This window comes from Neovison vison, chromosome 2 (assembly GCF_020171115.1).
Source record: "Neovison vison isolate M4711 chromosome 2, ASM_NN_V1, whole genome shotgun sequence".
Lineage (NCBI taxonomy): Eukaryota > Metazoa > Chordata > Mammalia > Carnivora > Mustelidae > Neogale > Neogale vison.
In genome coordinates this window covers 182,689,855-182,707,672 of record NC_058092.1, presented here as the reverse complement: position 1 = coordinate 182,707,672, position 17,818 = coordinate 182,689,855, and the positions used below count along the sequence as shown (strand labels likewise).

Below are 17,818 nucleotides of genomic sequence, written 5' to 3'. Positions count from 1 at the left end.
AAGAGAGGGATAGGGTGGCTGGGTTATGGACACTGGGGAGAGTACATTCTAATGGTGAATGCTGTGAATTGTGTAAGATTGATGACTCACCTGTACCCCGGAAGCAAATAATACATTATATGTTAATAAAATAAAAATAAAAATAAAAATAAAAAATGAATGGACCCAATAGGAGAGCTTGTTTCATTTTCCACAGTGCGTTAGGTTCTGACTCCTGCCTCAAAAAGCTAGAGTGAGGAGTGAGGCAGCTTCTCGTCGGTGGGAAAGCTAAGACTACTAAGACTACTAAGACTAAGCATTCACTCCTGCATTGTGTCAGGGCAGAGGACCTGTGATGGGTCCCGTCATGCACACTTAGGCCCCATACAAGACAAAGCCACTGTGGAGTCAGCTTTCGTCTCTCCATGGCTGGGAAAGGGAGTGAGAAACGGCAGTTAGTAAAGTGGGGGAAGAGGGAGCAAAAAAGAGAGCGGCTCGCCACACTTCCCTCCCTGGTTTTAGGTTCACCACTTGTAACAGTTCTTGCGGTGTAGGGTGTGGATAGGGGTGTTTGTGTGTGGGATCTTATTTCTGAATAAGGATTGGCGTGTTGGTTACTACAAGGACTGGAAATTTTGTACTACTGGATCAAAACTGCATTTTGCAACAAAGTTACCATAAAACCTTAAATGAACTAAATGTTACCAAAACTATTTTGAGATTGCCTTATATTTGAGATTGCCAGGAGCAGGAAAAGAAATAATCCCATGGAATAAATTCAAAGGGATATCGGAAGAAAAAATTTTCTTTTTAGACATATATGTTTAAGGTACTAGGTATACAATGTATAAACTGCAAATAAGCAACAAAATAAGAATACTGTAGATCAAGGAATTTCCATGAAAGATTTCATAAAATATCTGGGAAATTGGAAACAAGAATGAGGAAACTATGAAGTTGTGAGCCAGGGGTATGTGGCTTGTTGCTAAAGCACTGAATCTTTACTTCTGAGCTGTTACCAAAGATGTATACCATCCCCAAAGCAGGAATCGATGTCTTTGCAACTAAGAGTTGGTTATCCCATGGATAACTACCCTGAATACACATAAATCAAGATTGTCATTCCAAGTTATGACTGATGGGACTCAGATTTTGTAAAAAAAATTGCAAAAAAAGCAGTACATTTAAGTTAAATTTAGGTGCTTTCTGTACTGTTCTGCACAAAGTTTGGACTACTGATCCACTGTTGGTAGACATAGGCTTTGAATTTCCAGGACTGGATTTATGTTGCATTCTCCATTTCCCCTTACCTTAACCTGTTTTGAGTAAAAGCAGCAGTTTCTGCATTAGCTGCTTATAAGTAATGTTTGTGCTCAAAGGAGAGAATGTTTTTCTTTGTGAAGCTGACATCCAGTTAGCACCAGAGTTTTGCTTAATTTTAGTGTTTTCATCTTTTAAATCTATTGATAGAAGTGGATTATTGTCATACGGTAGTATCCACAATTAGGCATAATCAGAATTTATATAGTCAAGTGAGGTATTTTCCATAGATAGGCCACAAATCCAAAATTTTCTATTTGGTCAAAAGTTTCACTATCTAATCTGAAACTAATATAAACCCCATAGCCGTGTGCTAATTCAGCAAATATTTACTGAGTACCTATGCTGTGCCAGACACAACAGAGGTGCAGTGATGATTAAGACGTCCACCAATCCGAGGTCCCAGGGAGACTGTGATTGGTGCATCCTGGTTGGGTCCACGGCAGATGACATAGGGACACTTCACTATCCCAAGGTTCTACTATGCTCAAGGTAAGCAAAATAAGATCATTGGCTGTGTGGAGTTCTTATTAGAACAGGAATGGATGGCAAGACTCACAAAATAGGATTTTCATAAAAGTTCATAGTAAGAGATGAAAGAGGTATGCTTTAGATAGAAGAAAAAAACTAAACAGCTTAGAGAAGATTAGAGGAACAAAAAGCATAGCAATAATTAGGTGCATATTTTTTTCCTTTGTCATGCATGACAGTATCTGGGAACCACAGACAGTTTTAAAGAAGAATTAATTTTAAAAAGTATGTTGGGGGAAGGAGCAGGAATAAAGAGATGGGAAGGTTTCCAGAGAAATGAGGTCAAGGAGGAAAGCTGAAATAAGACTTGTGTGTGTGTGTGTGTGTGTGTGTGCGCACGCGCGCGCAAGTGTGTAGAAATTAACTGTAGCAAATATTTACTGGGTGCAGAAAATCATGTTAACTCATGTGTGAATTAAAATCATTGGTCATGCAACTATCATATGATCTCCCTGATATGAGGAAGTGGGGATGCAACGTGGGGGGTTTAGGAGGTAGGAAATGAATAAGTGAAACAAGATGGGATCGGGAGGGAGACAAACTATAAGAGACTCTTAATCTCACAAAACAAACTGAGGGTTGCTGGGGGGAGGGGGAAGGGAGATGGGGGTGGGGTTATGGACATTGGGGAGGGTATGTGCTATGGTGAGTGCTGTGAAGTGTGTAAACCTGGCGATTCACAGACCTGTACCCCTAGGGCTAATAATACATTATATGTTAATAAAAAATTACTTAAAAACAATCATTCATTATGAAAAGTTCATTATTACATTTTGTGATCCTGGACTCCTTTGACCTTTCAGATTCACATTACTATCCTTAAACATTTATGTTTTTCGAGCCACCGAAATTCCACTGGTGGTGAATGATACCCTTCAAAATAAGAAATGATACAGCCTAAAATCTAGAGGCTGGACACCTCTCTTAGCTTGTCCCTAACTCAAAGAAACTTCACTGTCAGTTTAGAAAGCTAACCATTTTAATAAATATGAACATCTGAAAAGATGATACCTTTGTGTCACACAATGTTCTAAGAATCAATAAGCAAATGTTAATTGCTACTTAGAAATGTTTTATAAAATGAATTAGAAGGTAAATGCTGAAATATTACAAAAGGGAAATGCAGAGTGGTAGATATGTCAAAGAAAACCCATTTTCTAAAACATTAACTGAGGAGTTTATGTTCTGGGGGTGGAAACTATCAATATTCATTGTTCAAGGACCTCTGATTTATTTTCATATTCAGAACAATGGGATAAGGCTAGACCACACACATGTTCTTTTTTTTTTTAATTATTTATTTAACAGACAGAGATCACAAGGAGGCAGAGAGGCAGACAGAGAGAGAGGAGGAAGCAGGCTCCCTGCCGAGCAGAGAGCCAGATGCGGGGCTCGATCCCAGGACGCTGGGATCATGACCTGAGCTGAAGGCAGAGGCTTCAACCCACTGAGCCACCCAGGCGCCCCTAGACCACACACATGTTCTAAGATGTTGCTATTCTTCATTGGCTAGGAATAAAATAGGGCCAGAGAGTCCAGCTTTTGGACTTAGAAGTTTTCAAAACAAAATAAAACAAAAATAAATGCATATTGTCAGAAGAAATCATTTGCTTCCACTTCATATGGGTATCCTAATATAGGAATAAGAAAACTGATCATTTTGATTCCTGTGTCCTCAGTCTGCAGATATGGATGACTATCAACAGGCAAGTGTTTCTGTATGATTGCTTTTCCACTTTCCCAAGCAAATTTTCTTTTTTAGGCCACAATACATTTTAGGGAGTTCTTTACAACATCTTTACTATCATCTCCCAAGGCAACAATGATGAGGCAGTATTATAATGTGGTCATCATTTTATTCCTTAAAACTTAATCAGTATCAGCATCTACCAACCTAATGCAAATTTTTCATCTTAGATCCTTAGTTTCCTGAATTGCATTTATGCAATTTATTTATGCAGCTTGGTGTTCTTACCTATGGCATAGAACTTAGTCTAGAATCAATTCTGTAAGTAAACTACCATAGCGATTCCCAGAATAATGATTCTCAGGGGAACGCTGATGCATGTCACAGATATTCAAATGAAGAGGATTGGGATGCTTTTTGAAACTACTCCTAGTCCCCACTATTGGCCCTGGAGTTAATAATGAGCTCTATCAGGTTTAGGACACTCAATTCATAGAAGTTCATGTTCACATATACTCACATTTCAGTATTTCAGGAGACAAACCCTACTTTGCCATGAACTGGGCAGGGGATTAGCATGGATCTACCTACAGAGCAACTATGAAAGTAACATCACACGGCTTGTGTGCTAACCTGGTATTATTTTTACAGGGTTCCCAATTGCTCCCTCTCTGAGTTGCAAAAGACGTCGGCTGATTACAGCTCTGATTTCAGTGATATTTAGAAGGATTAACAACCACAAATGTGATGACAATATTATAGGAAAGGAAATATGCATCAGACAGAGCAACATTTATGGCAGCTTAAAGGTAATTGTCATAAAACCGAAAAAGGCTACACCGTTTTAGGGAACATGTGAAGTGTCCTGGGGTCTAGGGCTCTAGTTCTAGTTCTACCACTGACAGTTTGACAACTGTGCCCCCTGTTTCCCGATCTAGAAGAAGGAAGGGAGACAAAGAGTTGCCTTGGCATTTATCTCCCAGAAACATACCTAATTTGGTGAAATAATACATGAAAAGTGTACTCAATTATAACAAGCCTAAGTGTTCTTCAGTTCAAGCAGCACATTTTCAAAAGAACCTACTTAGTAAAAATTGCCCAACATATCGCACAACTGTAAAATACTATATATCCCTGGCTCCACTGGAGGTAAAAGATAGAAACAAAGGAAAACAGCATATGGGCAGGGAAATCTGGAGCCTTGTTTCCAGGGATCACTTACGCCACAAATTCCACAATATTTGGCATACAGTTTTGCCTGAAATCTTATGTTATGTTTCAAAATAGATTTTTATCAGTTCCCACCTTGGGAAATTAACCAAGAGTTAGGTTATTAAAATGTAAACCTACATTTAAAAAATAACCACATGATGAAATGCAAAAATAAATGGCCCAAATAACAAAATACTCAGTCTATTTTTCTTTTATTTGATGCTCACCTATGGCTTTCCTTTTTCTCCTTCAGTGTGAGCACTTACTAGAAAGCAAGGAGTTGTATGGGTTGAACCACAGGATATTGCCTATTAATGGCTATTTCACATGATTCAAGCTAATGTAAAGGGTGAGAGGAACTGGTGAACAGACCTCTAGCACATTAGATTGTAGGAGACAGATAAAGGACAACGTGGCATCCCAGCATTCCTTAAAGTCTAGATCTTCTCATATATTGCAGTATTTCAAAGATGTGATGGTATTTGCCTATACTGGGTTGAGGATTGCTGGAATGGCCAGCAAACTAGCTAGTCCTTCTCTTTCCTTAACATATTCTATTCTGTGTAAACACATATAAATAGTTAAACTGATTAACTACCAAGGTAATCAAGAACTGTAGATCCATGTGGATGAGTTTCCCATATGACCCTCGGTTAATCTATGTTCTAATTTTACGAGTGCAGGGTCAGGCTCACGGAGGTCTGGTACCTTGACCATCCAAGGACTAAGTTAAGTGAAATGATATTTCTTATTATGAAATTCCAATAAACCATTGTGTGCAACAATCTTACCTGCTGGTTTGATCTGGCATCACTGAAATTCATTTTTTTCCCCAAATCTTGAATGACCGCATTCTTAGTTTCACGAATGTAATCATCATTCACCGGTTGGGGAGACTTTGTGTTTTTCTTCATTAGTCCCTGGGATGGCCTGTAAAATAAATTCACATCTGACACACCCATGAGAAACCCTTGCCAGTGTCTGAAAGCCTAGAAATCAGAGTGGCTGAACTGGCGGTCAGACAGTAGTAGTTACCAGGCACTTAGGGAGGTCAGCTTGGGTACCAAAGTTGAGCACGGCACAGAGACTCTGTGTCTGTAGAGGTGTTTTCAATATTTAAATTATTAAACCTCTAAGGTGTTCAATATCCATTTAGTGCCTCAGAGATAAGATTATCTAGAATCCACTAAATGAGAGTCCTGTCCCAGACCAAGCTATTCCCTGTATGTCCTTTCTTAAGTGACATCTTTTACTCAAGAAATCTAAATGACACTTACACAGATGGTGCACTTCTGGGCAGCCCCATGGCATTGGTGGGAGGGATGGCAGGGAGAGAAGGCAGAACAGAGCTGAGGAAAGCCACTGGGTTCTGAATCCGGCTGGTGGGAGAGACAGGAGCTGGGGAAACACAGCGGGGCTGAAACTGGTTTCCACTGGAGATGGCAAACGTGAGTGGTGCTGGCTCTACTGGAGCTAGAGGGGGTGGCTCATTTGGGACTGAAACTCCTCCTAGAGATTTGTTTGGCACGGAGGGCTGAGAAACCAAGAGGCTCTCTTTGCTCACTGTCCTCTGAATGGTTTGAGGAGTGCTGCTCAGGGTGAAGACTGGCGAGCTGGAAGGGGACACGGTTGCTGCGGTGGTGTTTGGAGAGGGGAAAAAATGCTTTGGCCGGGCCAAGCTGAATGTCTGTGATGAAGGAGCCTTCACCTGCTTGCTGGGCATCGTCACTGCCGGGGAAGCAGTGGAGTTCAAAGCACTCATGTTGAAAGGAAACTCCTTAGGAGAGGAAGGAGATAGGTTTTGCAGCTGCTGTTGTTCCAGTAGGACTTGGTTGTGAAGCTGTTGTAGCTGACTGGAATCACTGCACAAAAGACGGGGAGAGAGAAGGGAAATCTGTCACTATCAGCCTCACCGATCAGAAAACGTCGAGACAGTCTATTTACAGTTCTATGCTGATTCAGAACACACAACCAGAGTAGTCAGAAATGAGCTAATCAATTCCTCGTGAGCGGTTTCTCTTTCCTAAATCTGTTTTATTGTCGGCAAGAAGGGGAAAAGCTACCACAACGCACTACTCCAAAAGGCATCGCTCACATTGTATTCTTTGTGTGGTGACCTTGAAACACGGCAGCACAATTTTGGAATGTTTATAAGTTAGGAAGAAGAAATAGAAACAACGGTCCTCTGTTGGGAATGCCCAAAGTTCTGACTGGAGCAGACTGTATCTCAGCTTTGGGACAGAAAGCGGTGAGCTACGTATTGCTGTAAGGAACTGAATGCGTTATATGCTTCATTTTGCCTCAGTTTAAAACCTTAAGAAAGCCACTGGATGTGTCTTGGTGTTTCTCATCCCCTCTTGACAACAAATGTTATAGATAAGGTGACCACATGTCTCAATACATTCTGGGCAGTCTTGGTTTATGACTGTTTTCCTGGTGCTTTTTTTACTCTCAAAAAATGTCATGATTTGAATCGTAGATTATATGGCCATCCTAATTAGAAACATTGCCTTAGACTTTTCTTGTTCCTAAGAGGAGAAGATCAAACAGAAAATATTTTCTTCTTTTGTACGAAACTGAATCACAGAAGCATTATATGATTTTCCCACAGTTTATTTATCTTAACAAAATGGCTAGTAATTTTTTTTTTAAGATTTATTTATTTGAGAGAGAGAGAGCAGGCGAGCATGGGCGGGGGGAGAGGCAGAGGGAGAAGGTAAGAGGGAGAGAAACAGACTCTACTAAGTGCAGAGCGAGCCCAATGAGGGGGTCAATCCTGTGACCCCAAGATCTCGACCTCAGCCAAAATCAAGAGTTGGATGTTCAACTGACTGAGCCACCCCGGTGCCCCCAGTTATTATTTTTTTAAAAGGCTTTATTTATTTGTTTGACACAGAGAGAGAGAAAGCAAGAGAGGGACATAAGCTGAGGGAGTGGGAGAGGGAGAAGCAGGCTTTCTGCTGAGCAGGGAGGCCAAGGTGGGGCCTGATCCCAGGACCCTGGGATCCTGGCCCGAGCCGAAGGCAGATACTTAAGGACTGAGCCACCCAAGTGCCCCTATTTCTTAAGAAAGAAAATGGAAAATGAAAATCTGTAAAAATCGTATGTGCATAAAGTTGTAAGGGCTGCTATTTAGAAGAATCTACTCTCAAATGAGTAACTACAGGAAGATCCACAAGGAAAACTGTGGTGTTTCAAATCTGCCATGGTTTTATGTTCTTTGGAAACATAGGTTGCTTCTGGAACATAAAAGGTGATCTGCTGAACATGAGAGCTATTAAAAATGAAATGTTCAGTATTTTCATAGCATTAGGAAAGTCAACACGAATGGTAATAAAGTTGAACCAGGAGGTTCTCCAAACCTTGATTTTTCTTAATTCTGGGAGTTTAAGACCTTTCTCCTTCCTTTCATTGACATTTCTTTTTTTTTTTTTTAAGAAAATTTTTTTAAATTTATTCATTTGACAGACAGAGATCACAAGTAGGCAGAGAGGCACTCAGAGAGAGAGAGAGAGGAAAGCAGGCTCCCTGCTGAGCAGAGAGCCCCATGTGGGGCTGGATCCCAGGACCTTGAGATCATGACCTGAGCCAAAGGAATTGTAATATTTCTGATTACAATATATGGAAAAGTAACTTCACAAAATAGAGCCCCGTATGTTGTCATATAGTTATATAATATGCAATCCTTCCTTGTTTGTTGATAAAAATTCTTGTTTTTACTTAAACTAAGAATTCAGAAGCATTAACCACTTGTTATAGTAACTTTCTTCTCTCTCTACTTTTTAGAAGTATATAAGCTTAGAGAATAAAGTAATATAGTTACAGATTAATTAAACCTTTTAGTTTCATCATGGATGAAAGATTCAGCAATCAAGAGAAGCAGAAATATCTTTGTTAGGTTATCCTTAGGAAAATATAAAATATATACAATTAATATTGTTTCTGTTAGTGTTAACTTTCCCAATGGTATGAAAATACAAAAATCTTTAGATTTTTTAATGGATTTCATATTTGTCAGGTCACATTCTGTGGTTGCCATAGCCTGAAGACAATGCTCTATGGTTTTCAGGACATCTCTATACAGAGTAGTCTACACAAATTTTAGTCTTACGATTTTCCAGAATCCTTTCCTCATGGCTTCAGAAATAGAAAAAGTAGTATATGACACGTAAGTAATCTCAGAAAGATAAGGATGATCGAAAGTGGCAGGAAGTCATTTGGTACTGATTGAGTCTTATTTTCCTTTAGTTCCCATTGAATAAAAACGAAGAACTATCTTTTTATTTGGCATGTCAGCCCTTATCATTTAATGCAGTGTATCAGATTAGAGAGGGTCACAAACCTTAAACATAATGATATGTGAGATAGAGTGTTAAATTGTTTTGCTTATCTAAGATTCTGGAAGAATTCATTTGAGAATAATGTCTCTTTTTGTTGAACAAGATTGGTTTTTGTTTGTTTGTTTGTTTGTTTCTCATTTTATTAGTCTTGTTTCACAAGGGATTTAAAAGAGCAATTTGGATTCCCTTATTCATTACATCAATGCCATTATTTGACGAACTTTTATTAAATCTTCTGTGTTAACTTTGCTAGGCACTATAGGAGAGATATACATGTCTGAGATAGCACAAGCTATTCAGGGCTCCAAAATCTTACTATACATACATACAACATAAATAACCACTGGTTATTTAAGAGAACACATGGAACTTACTTGCTGCTTTAACAATGAAGGTACAAAGAACAATGAAAGAATAAAGGAAGGGAAAATAAATTACAAAGGCATTCTAGCTCTAAAATCCCAAGTAACATCTCTAAAACAAAGTAACAGCCTGTCATAAATTGCTACAAGCTCAGCTGCTCTTTTCTTGTTGCCATGAAGATTTCTGAAGTCGGATCTGTATCCAAGCTTTCTTTTATCAGCTTTCAAGCTGACACCAAGCTTTCTTTTACCCAGGCAGATTTATCAGCTCTCTTGAGTTACCTGAATATATCTTCTCCTTTGCCACAACACGTAATTTAACCATGATGCTCAAGAATATGGTTTCTGCAGACAGACCGACTTAGGTCCTCATCCTGGCTCTGCCACTCATCCATTGTCTGTGTGGCTTGGGGTAGTTTCTAGACCTTTTCTGACCCTGATAGCCTCATAAGTAAAATAGGAATAAGTACACTCTCAACATTGTTGTGAGAATTGATCAAATCACCGAAAACATATAAGTACTCAATAACTGGTGGCTTTTTATTTTTTAGTTTGTGAACCACAAATGTCAATTTCAAGATTTGTAAGAATGAAAATTGAGAGTTTCAGAATAATAAAGATGCTTCTTTTTGTTTCTGGGGAACAAAGGAATCTCTTAGAGATTTTAGACGAAAAAGCTTAGTGACAAAAACAACAAAACAAACTTGGGATAGTGTATCAAGTCCTTTTGAAAGCCGTTTTGGCAACACAAATTTTGGGCAGTGTGTGCTGGAGCCAGTTCTCGATTGCTCTGGAGAGCAGATCGTGCACATCTCATTCCAATTCCCAGTTCAATGACCTTTCTTTAGTAGCTTGAAATAGAACACGGTGGGAGAAAATTGGCAAATGCTACAAATCAGGGCTTCCCGGTCTTTATCCGTTTTTAAAACATCTGCTAGCACATCACTAATTAGAATAACAAATTCTGAGTAAATATGTCTCTGCAATTGGCTTCTAGCTGTGGTTTTAGCAGAGGCTACTATGCTGGCTACACATTAGAATCACTCACAGAGCATAAAAGACAAGACAAAGACAAACCTCAGTGATTTAGGCACCATTGCCCAAAGAGTCCAGCAGCCCGGGAAAAGATCCAGGCCTAGTTATTATTCTTTTTAGAAGTGTAGGTCAGTGGTTCTTAAACTTTAGTGAGCCTCAGAAGCCTCTGCAGGGCTTATTGAAACCCAGATTTTGCCCTCCCCGCCCCCTACCCCCAGCTTCTGATTCAAGTCTGGAGTGGAGCCTGAGAATCTGCATTTTCTATCAAGCTCCCAGGGGATGCCAGCACCGTGAATAGCAAGGCTCAAGGTGGCTTTTGCATGCACCTGGGACTGAGAACCACTGCTCTAAAGAAACACTTGTCCCCAAAACCTAGGCTTTCCCAGTACATGCCGATTTTTATCTGACATTTTCCCCACTTTAAATGTTAATTATTGTGTTCCCCTGCGTGTGGAGGGGTGTGTGTATGGGGTGGGGCAGAATGATAAATCGTGGTAACCCAGACTTTCCAACTTTAGACCAGTAGTTTCCAAACTGGATGAATATTAAAATATCTGTGGAGGAATTCTGATTCAGTTGGGATAGAAGATATAAATAGATATAAATATTTTTTAAAGGCTCTACCTTTCATTAGAGAGTGTAGCCAGATGAAGAATCACTGTTCTAGACAGCTTGAATTCAAATTGAAAATCTCAAAGTCTGAATTATCCAGGCTTTGATGATACAATGTTTAAAAATGACAGTTTTTTTTTCTGTTGCAGTTTTAAGATCTATAAGAATTATGTCTATTTTTCATGTGAGTGGCAAGTTGAGAGAATAAGCTGAAAATTGTGCCCTCAAGAAGATTATTCAGAGAATCAATATATTGTAATGAAAAACCTAGAAGATTAAAAACAATGAGGTCAAAACCAGTAAGAAAAGGCTGTTAAAGGGGCGCCTGGATGGCTCAGTGGGTTAAAGCCTCTGCCTTCGGCTCAGGTCATGATCCCAGGGTCCTGGAATTGAGCACCGCATGGGGCTCTCTGCTCGGCAGGGAGCCTGCTTCCCTTCCTCGCTCTCTGCCTGCCTCTCTGCCTACTTGTGATCTCTGTCAAATAAATAAATAAAATCTTTAAAAAAAAAAAAGAAAAGGCTGTTAGACATATGGGTTCACAAAGGACTGCTGTGTGTGTTGTGTGTGTGTGCATGTGCACACGTACATATATGTTCATCCCTCTACTAATACAACCTATAGACACAATTAAGAGAAAACTTAAGGAAGGCAAAAGAGATTAAAGAATTATATAGCACTGAGGGCTGGATTTGTAGAGCGTGTCACTGCATAGTTTAATAACAAAAAATTATATTCATTGAAAGTCTGATGTGGCGGATGCTGCTGGCTGACTGCTTAATTCTTCCCTTTGTGAAAGAACTTGATTTTATTCATGGAGGCAACATCTGCAGCCAAAGACTACACTTCCTCGTCTCCTTTGCAGCTATTATATACCGTGTGACTAAGTTCTGGCTGATGAGATACAAACACAAGATTTTTGGGTAAGACCCAAGAAGGCTCCTTAAAATGAGTCGGACATCAGACCTTCCACCCATTTGCCTGTCCAGCAGCTTGAAATCAGACATGATGACTAGACCACCATCAGCCAACCCGGACCAAGAGGGGACCTGGAGAGGAAGCCAGTGCTGAAAGAGGCATAGTGGAAAGACAAGAGACTGGGTTGTCTCTTGTCAACTGACTGTGGAGCCACTCTAATGGCCTCAGACTGCCCATCTAATTCCTTTATTTAAGAGGAAAAACCCTCATATGTTTAACCCACTGTTTGTTTGGGTTTTCTGCAACACAAAGCTAAACTGAATCCTAACTGATATACCTAATCATCCCTGAACAGTCCTTGGGTAAGAGGAGGCTCTTATAAAGGAGGCAGTTCCCAAGAAAATTGTTTTGGATTACCTGTTCCCAAAACTCCCTTTTCTGTGAAATCCCCCACCTCACCGTCCTTCATAGTTCTGATTTGATCCATTTGACTCTTCTTTCCTCCAAACATAAATCCTCTGCATCTGACCAGCTGGTATTTGGAATTGAGCTGCTCTGAATGATTTAATTAGCAGTGGAACTTGACACAAATTGTAGAATGGGACATGCCATGATGGGCCAGGTGTGAGGTGATGAGTCTTCAAAGAGGGAAGAGTGGAGAGGATATGCAAAGAAGAAACAAGGAGGTGCTCCAGACAGAGAGTGAGTAGGGGACAGAGGCTTGGGGTATTTTTCTCCAGGCAGGACCTGGCTGCCTTCACGTTCCCATTCCTATGTATTTCCCTACAGTAACCACTTTTTTACTTCAGTGGATTCCTATTTCTTGTGACCAGCAGAACTTTCAGGGGACAGAGACATCTTTGGATGTGGTTTTCCAAGAGGCATGCCTCATAACATTTAATTTTATGCCCAGGATTTTGCCTGATGTGATAGTGAGACAAATATAAAACTAAATGACCTGAGGATCGCTGGGGGGGTGAAGGAGTGGGGATAGGGTGGTTGGGTTATGGATAGTGGGGAGGGTATGTGCTATGGTAAGTGCTGTGAAATGTGTAAGACTGATGATTCACAGACCTGTACCCCTGAGGCAAATAATACATTATATGTTAATAAAAATAACTAAAAAAAAAAAAAAAACTAAATGGCATCCCCTGCTTCCATTGAACATCTTGTGTTCTGCCCTGAGAAACGCATGATGGGATCACTGTTACTATAGATTTTAATTTTGACCTTTAAAGGTTTATGTAATTATAAATATAATTTTTATAACTTTGATCCAACAGAATACAGTAGTAGTAATTCCATGTTCTGTGTTTGCTTTATTATGGATGAACTTTAAACATTGCAACATGGCTCTGATGGAGGCTCCCTAAGGGGTTAGGGTGACATCACATCAGGCCCCAAGGTGAGTCTGAAAATTATGACTCCTCATTCTTTCATCCCCATTATATTATACGAAACCTATTGTGTTATTATAACGTATCTAGTCACAGCAAAGAACGGTCAAAAAAGTACTAGATATGTTTTCCACAATGACTACAAGAGCTTTAACTGAAACAGAAATGGGAAACATAAGGATGAAATTATAGATTATAAGGATTACTAGATTCGAGAAAGGGCTCTATAAGAAGAGTACAGAAGGGCTTCATTTGGAGCCTCTAATGTTAGACAAACATCTTTATGCACTAGTTTAGGGGTAACATTAGGTATAACATTTTTCAGAGGAAGAATATTTAACAGTAAGGATATTAGTGAGAGTACACTAATGTTGGTGTAAGGATTTAAGGTTTGCAAAGCATTTAAATTGTTTCTTCTCTTTCTGTTTTTAGACAGCCCCCCCCTTTTTTTTAAAAAGTAGGCTCCACACCCAGCATGGAGCTCATTGCAGGACTTGAACTCACAACTCTGAGATCAAGACCTGGACTCTTAACCAACTGAGCCACTCAGGTATCCCATTCAGCCCCATTCGTTTTGTTTTATAATTCTTTTATTTTTTTTATAAACATAAAATGTATTATTAGCCCCAGGGGTACAGGTCTGTGAATTGCCGGTTTACACACTTCACAGCACTCACCATAGCACATACCTTCCCCAATGTCCATAACCCAACCACCTTCTCCCTAACCCCTCCCCCCCCACCACAACCCTCAGTTTGTTTGCGAGATTAAGAGTCTCTTATGGTTTGTCTCCCTCCTGATCCCATCTTGTTTCATTTATTCTTTTCCTACTCCCCAAACCTTCCATATTGCCTCTCAACTTCCTCATATCAGGGAGATCATATGACAGTTGTCTTTCTCCGATTGACTTATTTCGCTAAGCATAATACCCTCTAGTTCCATCCACGTCGTCGCAAATCAGCCCCATTATTCTTAAGGGCAGATTCAGAGAGGTGCAGAGGCACCCTTGGTCCTGTTTTAATTTTTACTCACAGTTTGGGTTTGGCCAGAACTGGAGGGGGTTCTTTGATGGGTGAAGAAGGCTCAGGGATTTTTGCTGCCTGTCCATTGAATCTTTCCAGGAAAGAATCGGGCCTGGTCTGCTTGGTGGTCACCACACCTTCCTCAGAAGATGCTTCACTTCCTTTGTCATCTTCAGGCAGGTTGAAGTGCACACGGAGCCCAATCCTGGAGCTGGACCGGGGCTCATTGTGGTTCACCAGAACTCCTTCAAGTTTGGGTTTAGGGGCTTGTTCCACAGAAGGGGGCTCTGGGTTGGGTGGGGATGGCTGTTGCTCAGTAACAGCCAGGTTGGTGGTGGAATTGGCCGAGTGAAGAGACCCATTATTTCTGAGGTCTTCGTTTCCTGAAAGGACAATAACAGGACCTGAGCTGTTAGCCTCACCCAGTAAGACTGAGACAGGATTATAACTGAGAGCTGGGCCATGGAGCCAACCAGATGAGTATGTAATGGGAGAATGCTTGTCAAAAACAGTGACCATAATCTGGGGCATTAAAGAATGGTGAGGATACAGGGGGGAAAAAATCTAAACTAAAAACCCAAGTACTGGTTTGGAAAGAATATTAGAAGTGTATAAAACACCAAGGGGATGTTTTCTTAAGGACTACAAGAGATAGCAGCAGGGTCATGGGTGGTGGTCATAAATGCAACAAGAAAATGAAAATTGGATATTGTTCCATAGTCTAGACTGTTCTGGCCTTCCAGGACCCTTACCTCTTACATCGAGCTGTGCAATGCTTGACACCGTGCCGTATTTGTTGCTTGCTGTACATGTGAAGCACCCAGAGTCTTCTGCAAACACCTCAGCAATGACCAAAGTACAAATCTCCTCTAAATGCCAGTAAAACAGAACAGTTACTGACTTCATTGTGGAAATGGAATTATAAAGGTTACTGATATCAGATGAGGATTCTATAAAGGTCAATATAAAAAGTTGATTCTATGAGTTGTTTGAAAGTAATCAGTCTAAACAATTATCTGATTGGACTGGCTGATGAGCAGGCTCAATGAATCAAAGATGTACAACAGAAAACTCCACATTGACTATTGGCAAGAGGATCTTACGATAACAAAGTATCTTAATAAATTGTGAATTCCTGGATCATTTTCTGCTGTTATGTCATCAGTCCAGATGATAAAAATAGAACTGAGAAACAGTAAACTTAAAAAATCACAAAAACAAATTAGGAGTTAAAGCAAAAAGAGATTTGTGTGAAATAAAAGGATTAATAAAACATTTTTAAATCTAGGGATTTCACTATGTCTGTGGGGAACTTTTCCACTGAGGTAATTTTAAATGAAGGCCACAATTTAAAACTGGGCAAGAAATATTTTGCTGTGCTAATAGTAATTAGCTGATAGAGTAATTTGAAATTTCAGGTGAAAAAGAGTGAAAAACATCTTCTCTTTTACAATACTATAGTAATTCTTATGGATTATTTCAATAGACAGCCATGAAACCCATTTGAATAATGATAAGGGTTATTTTCCATTATTCAAATAATGATTCCATCATCATGGAATTGATTCCCAGATTAAACCATGTGATTATAGCCTAACATTATTATAGTTAGATATTCCTTGACATGAAGAGAGGTATAGGACAGTAGCATTATCACTCAGTGGACCTGACATAAAAAACAAAATTAACAAAAGCATTGTTGTATTAGGAGAGACTTGGGAATCTCACTGTTTCACGATAACTGAATTGAATTAGCTGGCCACTTTGTAGGCAAACTGGACCAGAGGCCACAGCAGACAGTGCTGAGTACCTGCTCCAGAGCGCTTCACCCTCCTTCCTCCTTCCTAATAGAATTCTGGCTTGGTTCACCCTCCTTGGAGAGGTCACATGCTTCAAGGCTACTTGGCCTCTCCCTCTCCCGGTCTCAGGTGGCAAACCCTGACTGGACATGCTAAGTTCTGTTCTTTCTAATTCATGGCATGCACCATACAACTCCAGTCAATGAAATAGGAGGGAAAGCCTTTTCTCCTTTTTTGGAAGGAAGGAAGGAAAGTCTTTTGGGGAGTCCATGAGAAAGATTTCTTTGCTCTTAGAAGAGAACAAAAGAGTTTTGTTCCTGAATTTTGCCTCTGCAGTGCTGTCTGCGTACAACACTCAGAGCTGTGGCAGCTGTCGTAGGTAGGTGAATAAAACAAGACTAAGCCTGAAGACAGTGGAATGGGAAATGGGGAACAAGCTTGGTCCCCGATGATCTTGGAGATGTAAAATCATGCCATCTTAAGACATTTCTCAGGACATCTTGCTACGTGAGAAAATACATTTTTCTTAAGACTTAAGCCTCTTTTAGGGAGGTCTTCTTCATTGCTGCCAAGAACCCTAAATGATAGAGAGGCAAAGTTTGGTCTGGTGCTTCTCTGTACTTTTTCTGAGCCCTTGGACTGTGCTTCCTTCTCTCTGTTCCCGAACGTTTCTACTCTCAGCCTTCAACAAGCACTTTCAGAAGATGATCCGATTAATTGATTCACACGACACCGTACCTGTCTGATGAAATAAAGTATTCTGTCTCCAAAGGGTATTTGCATATACAAGATAGAGGAAGACCTCTCTGGCTATGAAATATTAGATCACAGAGCTAGGAAGGGCAGTACTTGTTTTGGGAAGAGACCCCTTTTGAGTGCCTCTGAAATGATTCTTTATATGAAATTGCCTAGTGGAAAAGCCTGCTCTGGACAAAAGTGTCAAAACCTGAAATATTTTCAAGGGGAAAAATACCATTCCATAAGCAATGCAAGAATAAGGCTGCTCTGTTCTTTACTTATGTATCCCCAAGGCCCTACGGTAGGGCTGTGCCGTATGGATGGTCCGTGTCTACTTCTGGAATGCCTTTCCATTCAGTTTTCAGAAGAGAGAATTATAATAATGAAATCCCAAATAATCATTCTTACCCAGGGGCATGAATATAATCTAATTTTCCAGGGTGCTCACAGAGAAGTCTTTTCAGACGTTTACACTGTGGTTTGTGAGTAATTTGCATTTTCTAGAGGTTAGAGCTTCACCTACCATCACTCCCATGTCACCTTGGTATCTTCCCAACCAAATCTAATAACACCATGGAGGTTTTATTGATTCTGCAAATTTCAAAATTTGGTGGATAAGTTTTAAGACACATAAAACGTGGAATTGGAACTGATCTAGCATCATGTATATTGCTCTGCTCAGTTTTGGGAGGTCATGTGTTGGGGTTAAAAAAAAAAAAAAAAGGAGGGAGAATATTCCTAAGAAACATCCCTTAAAAACCAGGAACTAATTGCATTCATGTTCAGAATTGGATATAAATTCCAAATTTGCATGTGCTCCCCTCTTTTCCTTTTCCTACAATAATAGCTAGAGTGGGTTGGAATCCTG

General features: G+C 40.0%; 1 protein-coding gene across 1 annotated transcript in view; it reads right to left on the bottom strand.

Moving 5' to 3' along the window:
* The window catches only part of MYPN (myopalladin), an 85,792-nt gene that overhangs the window by 22,170 nt on the left and 45,804 nt on the right, over positions 1 to 17,818 (bottom strand). Inside the window, exons 8-11 of the mRNA XM_044236564.1 lie at positions 15,166 to 15,282; positions 14,424 to 14,796; positions 6,007 to 6,591; positions 5,521 to 5,659 (exon numbers count right to left, since the gene is read on the bottom strand). Of these exons, the coding sequence (XP_044092499.1) occupies positions 5,521 to 5,659; positions 6,007 to 6,591; positions 14,424 to 14,796; positions 15,166 to 15,282 (1,214 nt within the window). The remainder of the gene's footprint in view (positions 1 to 5,520; positions 5,660 to 6,006; positions 6,592 to 14,423; positions 14,797 to 15,165; positions 15,283 to 17,818) is intronic.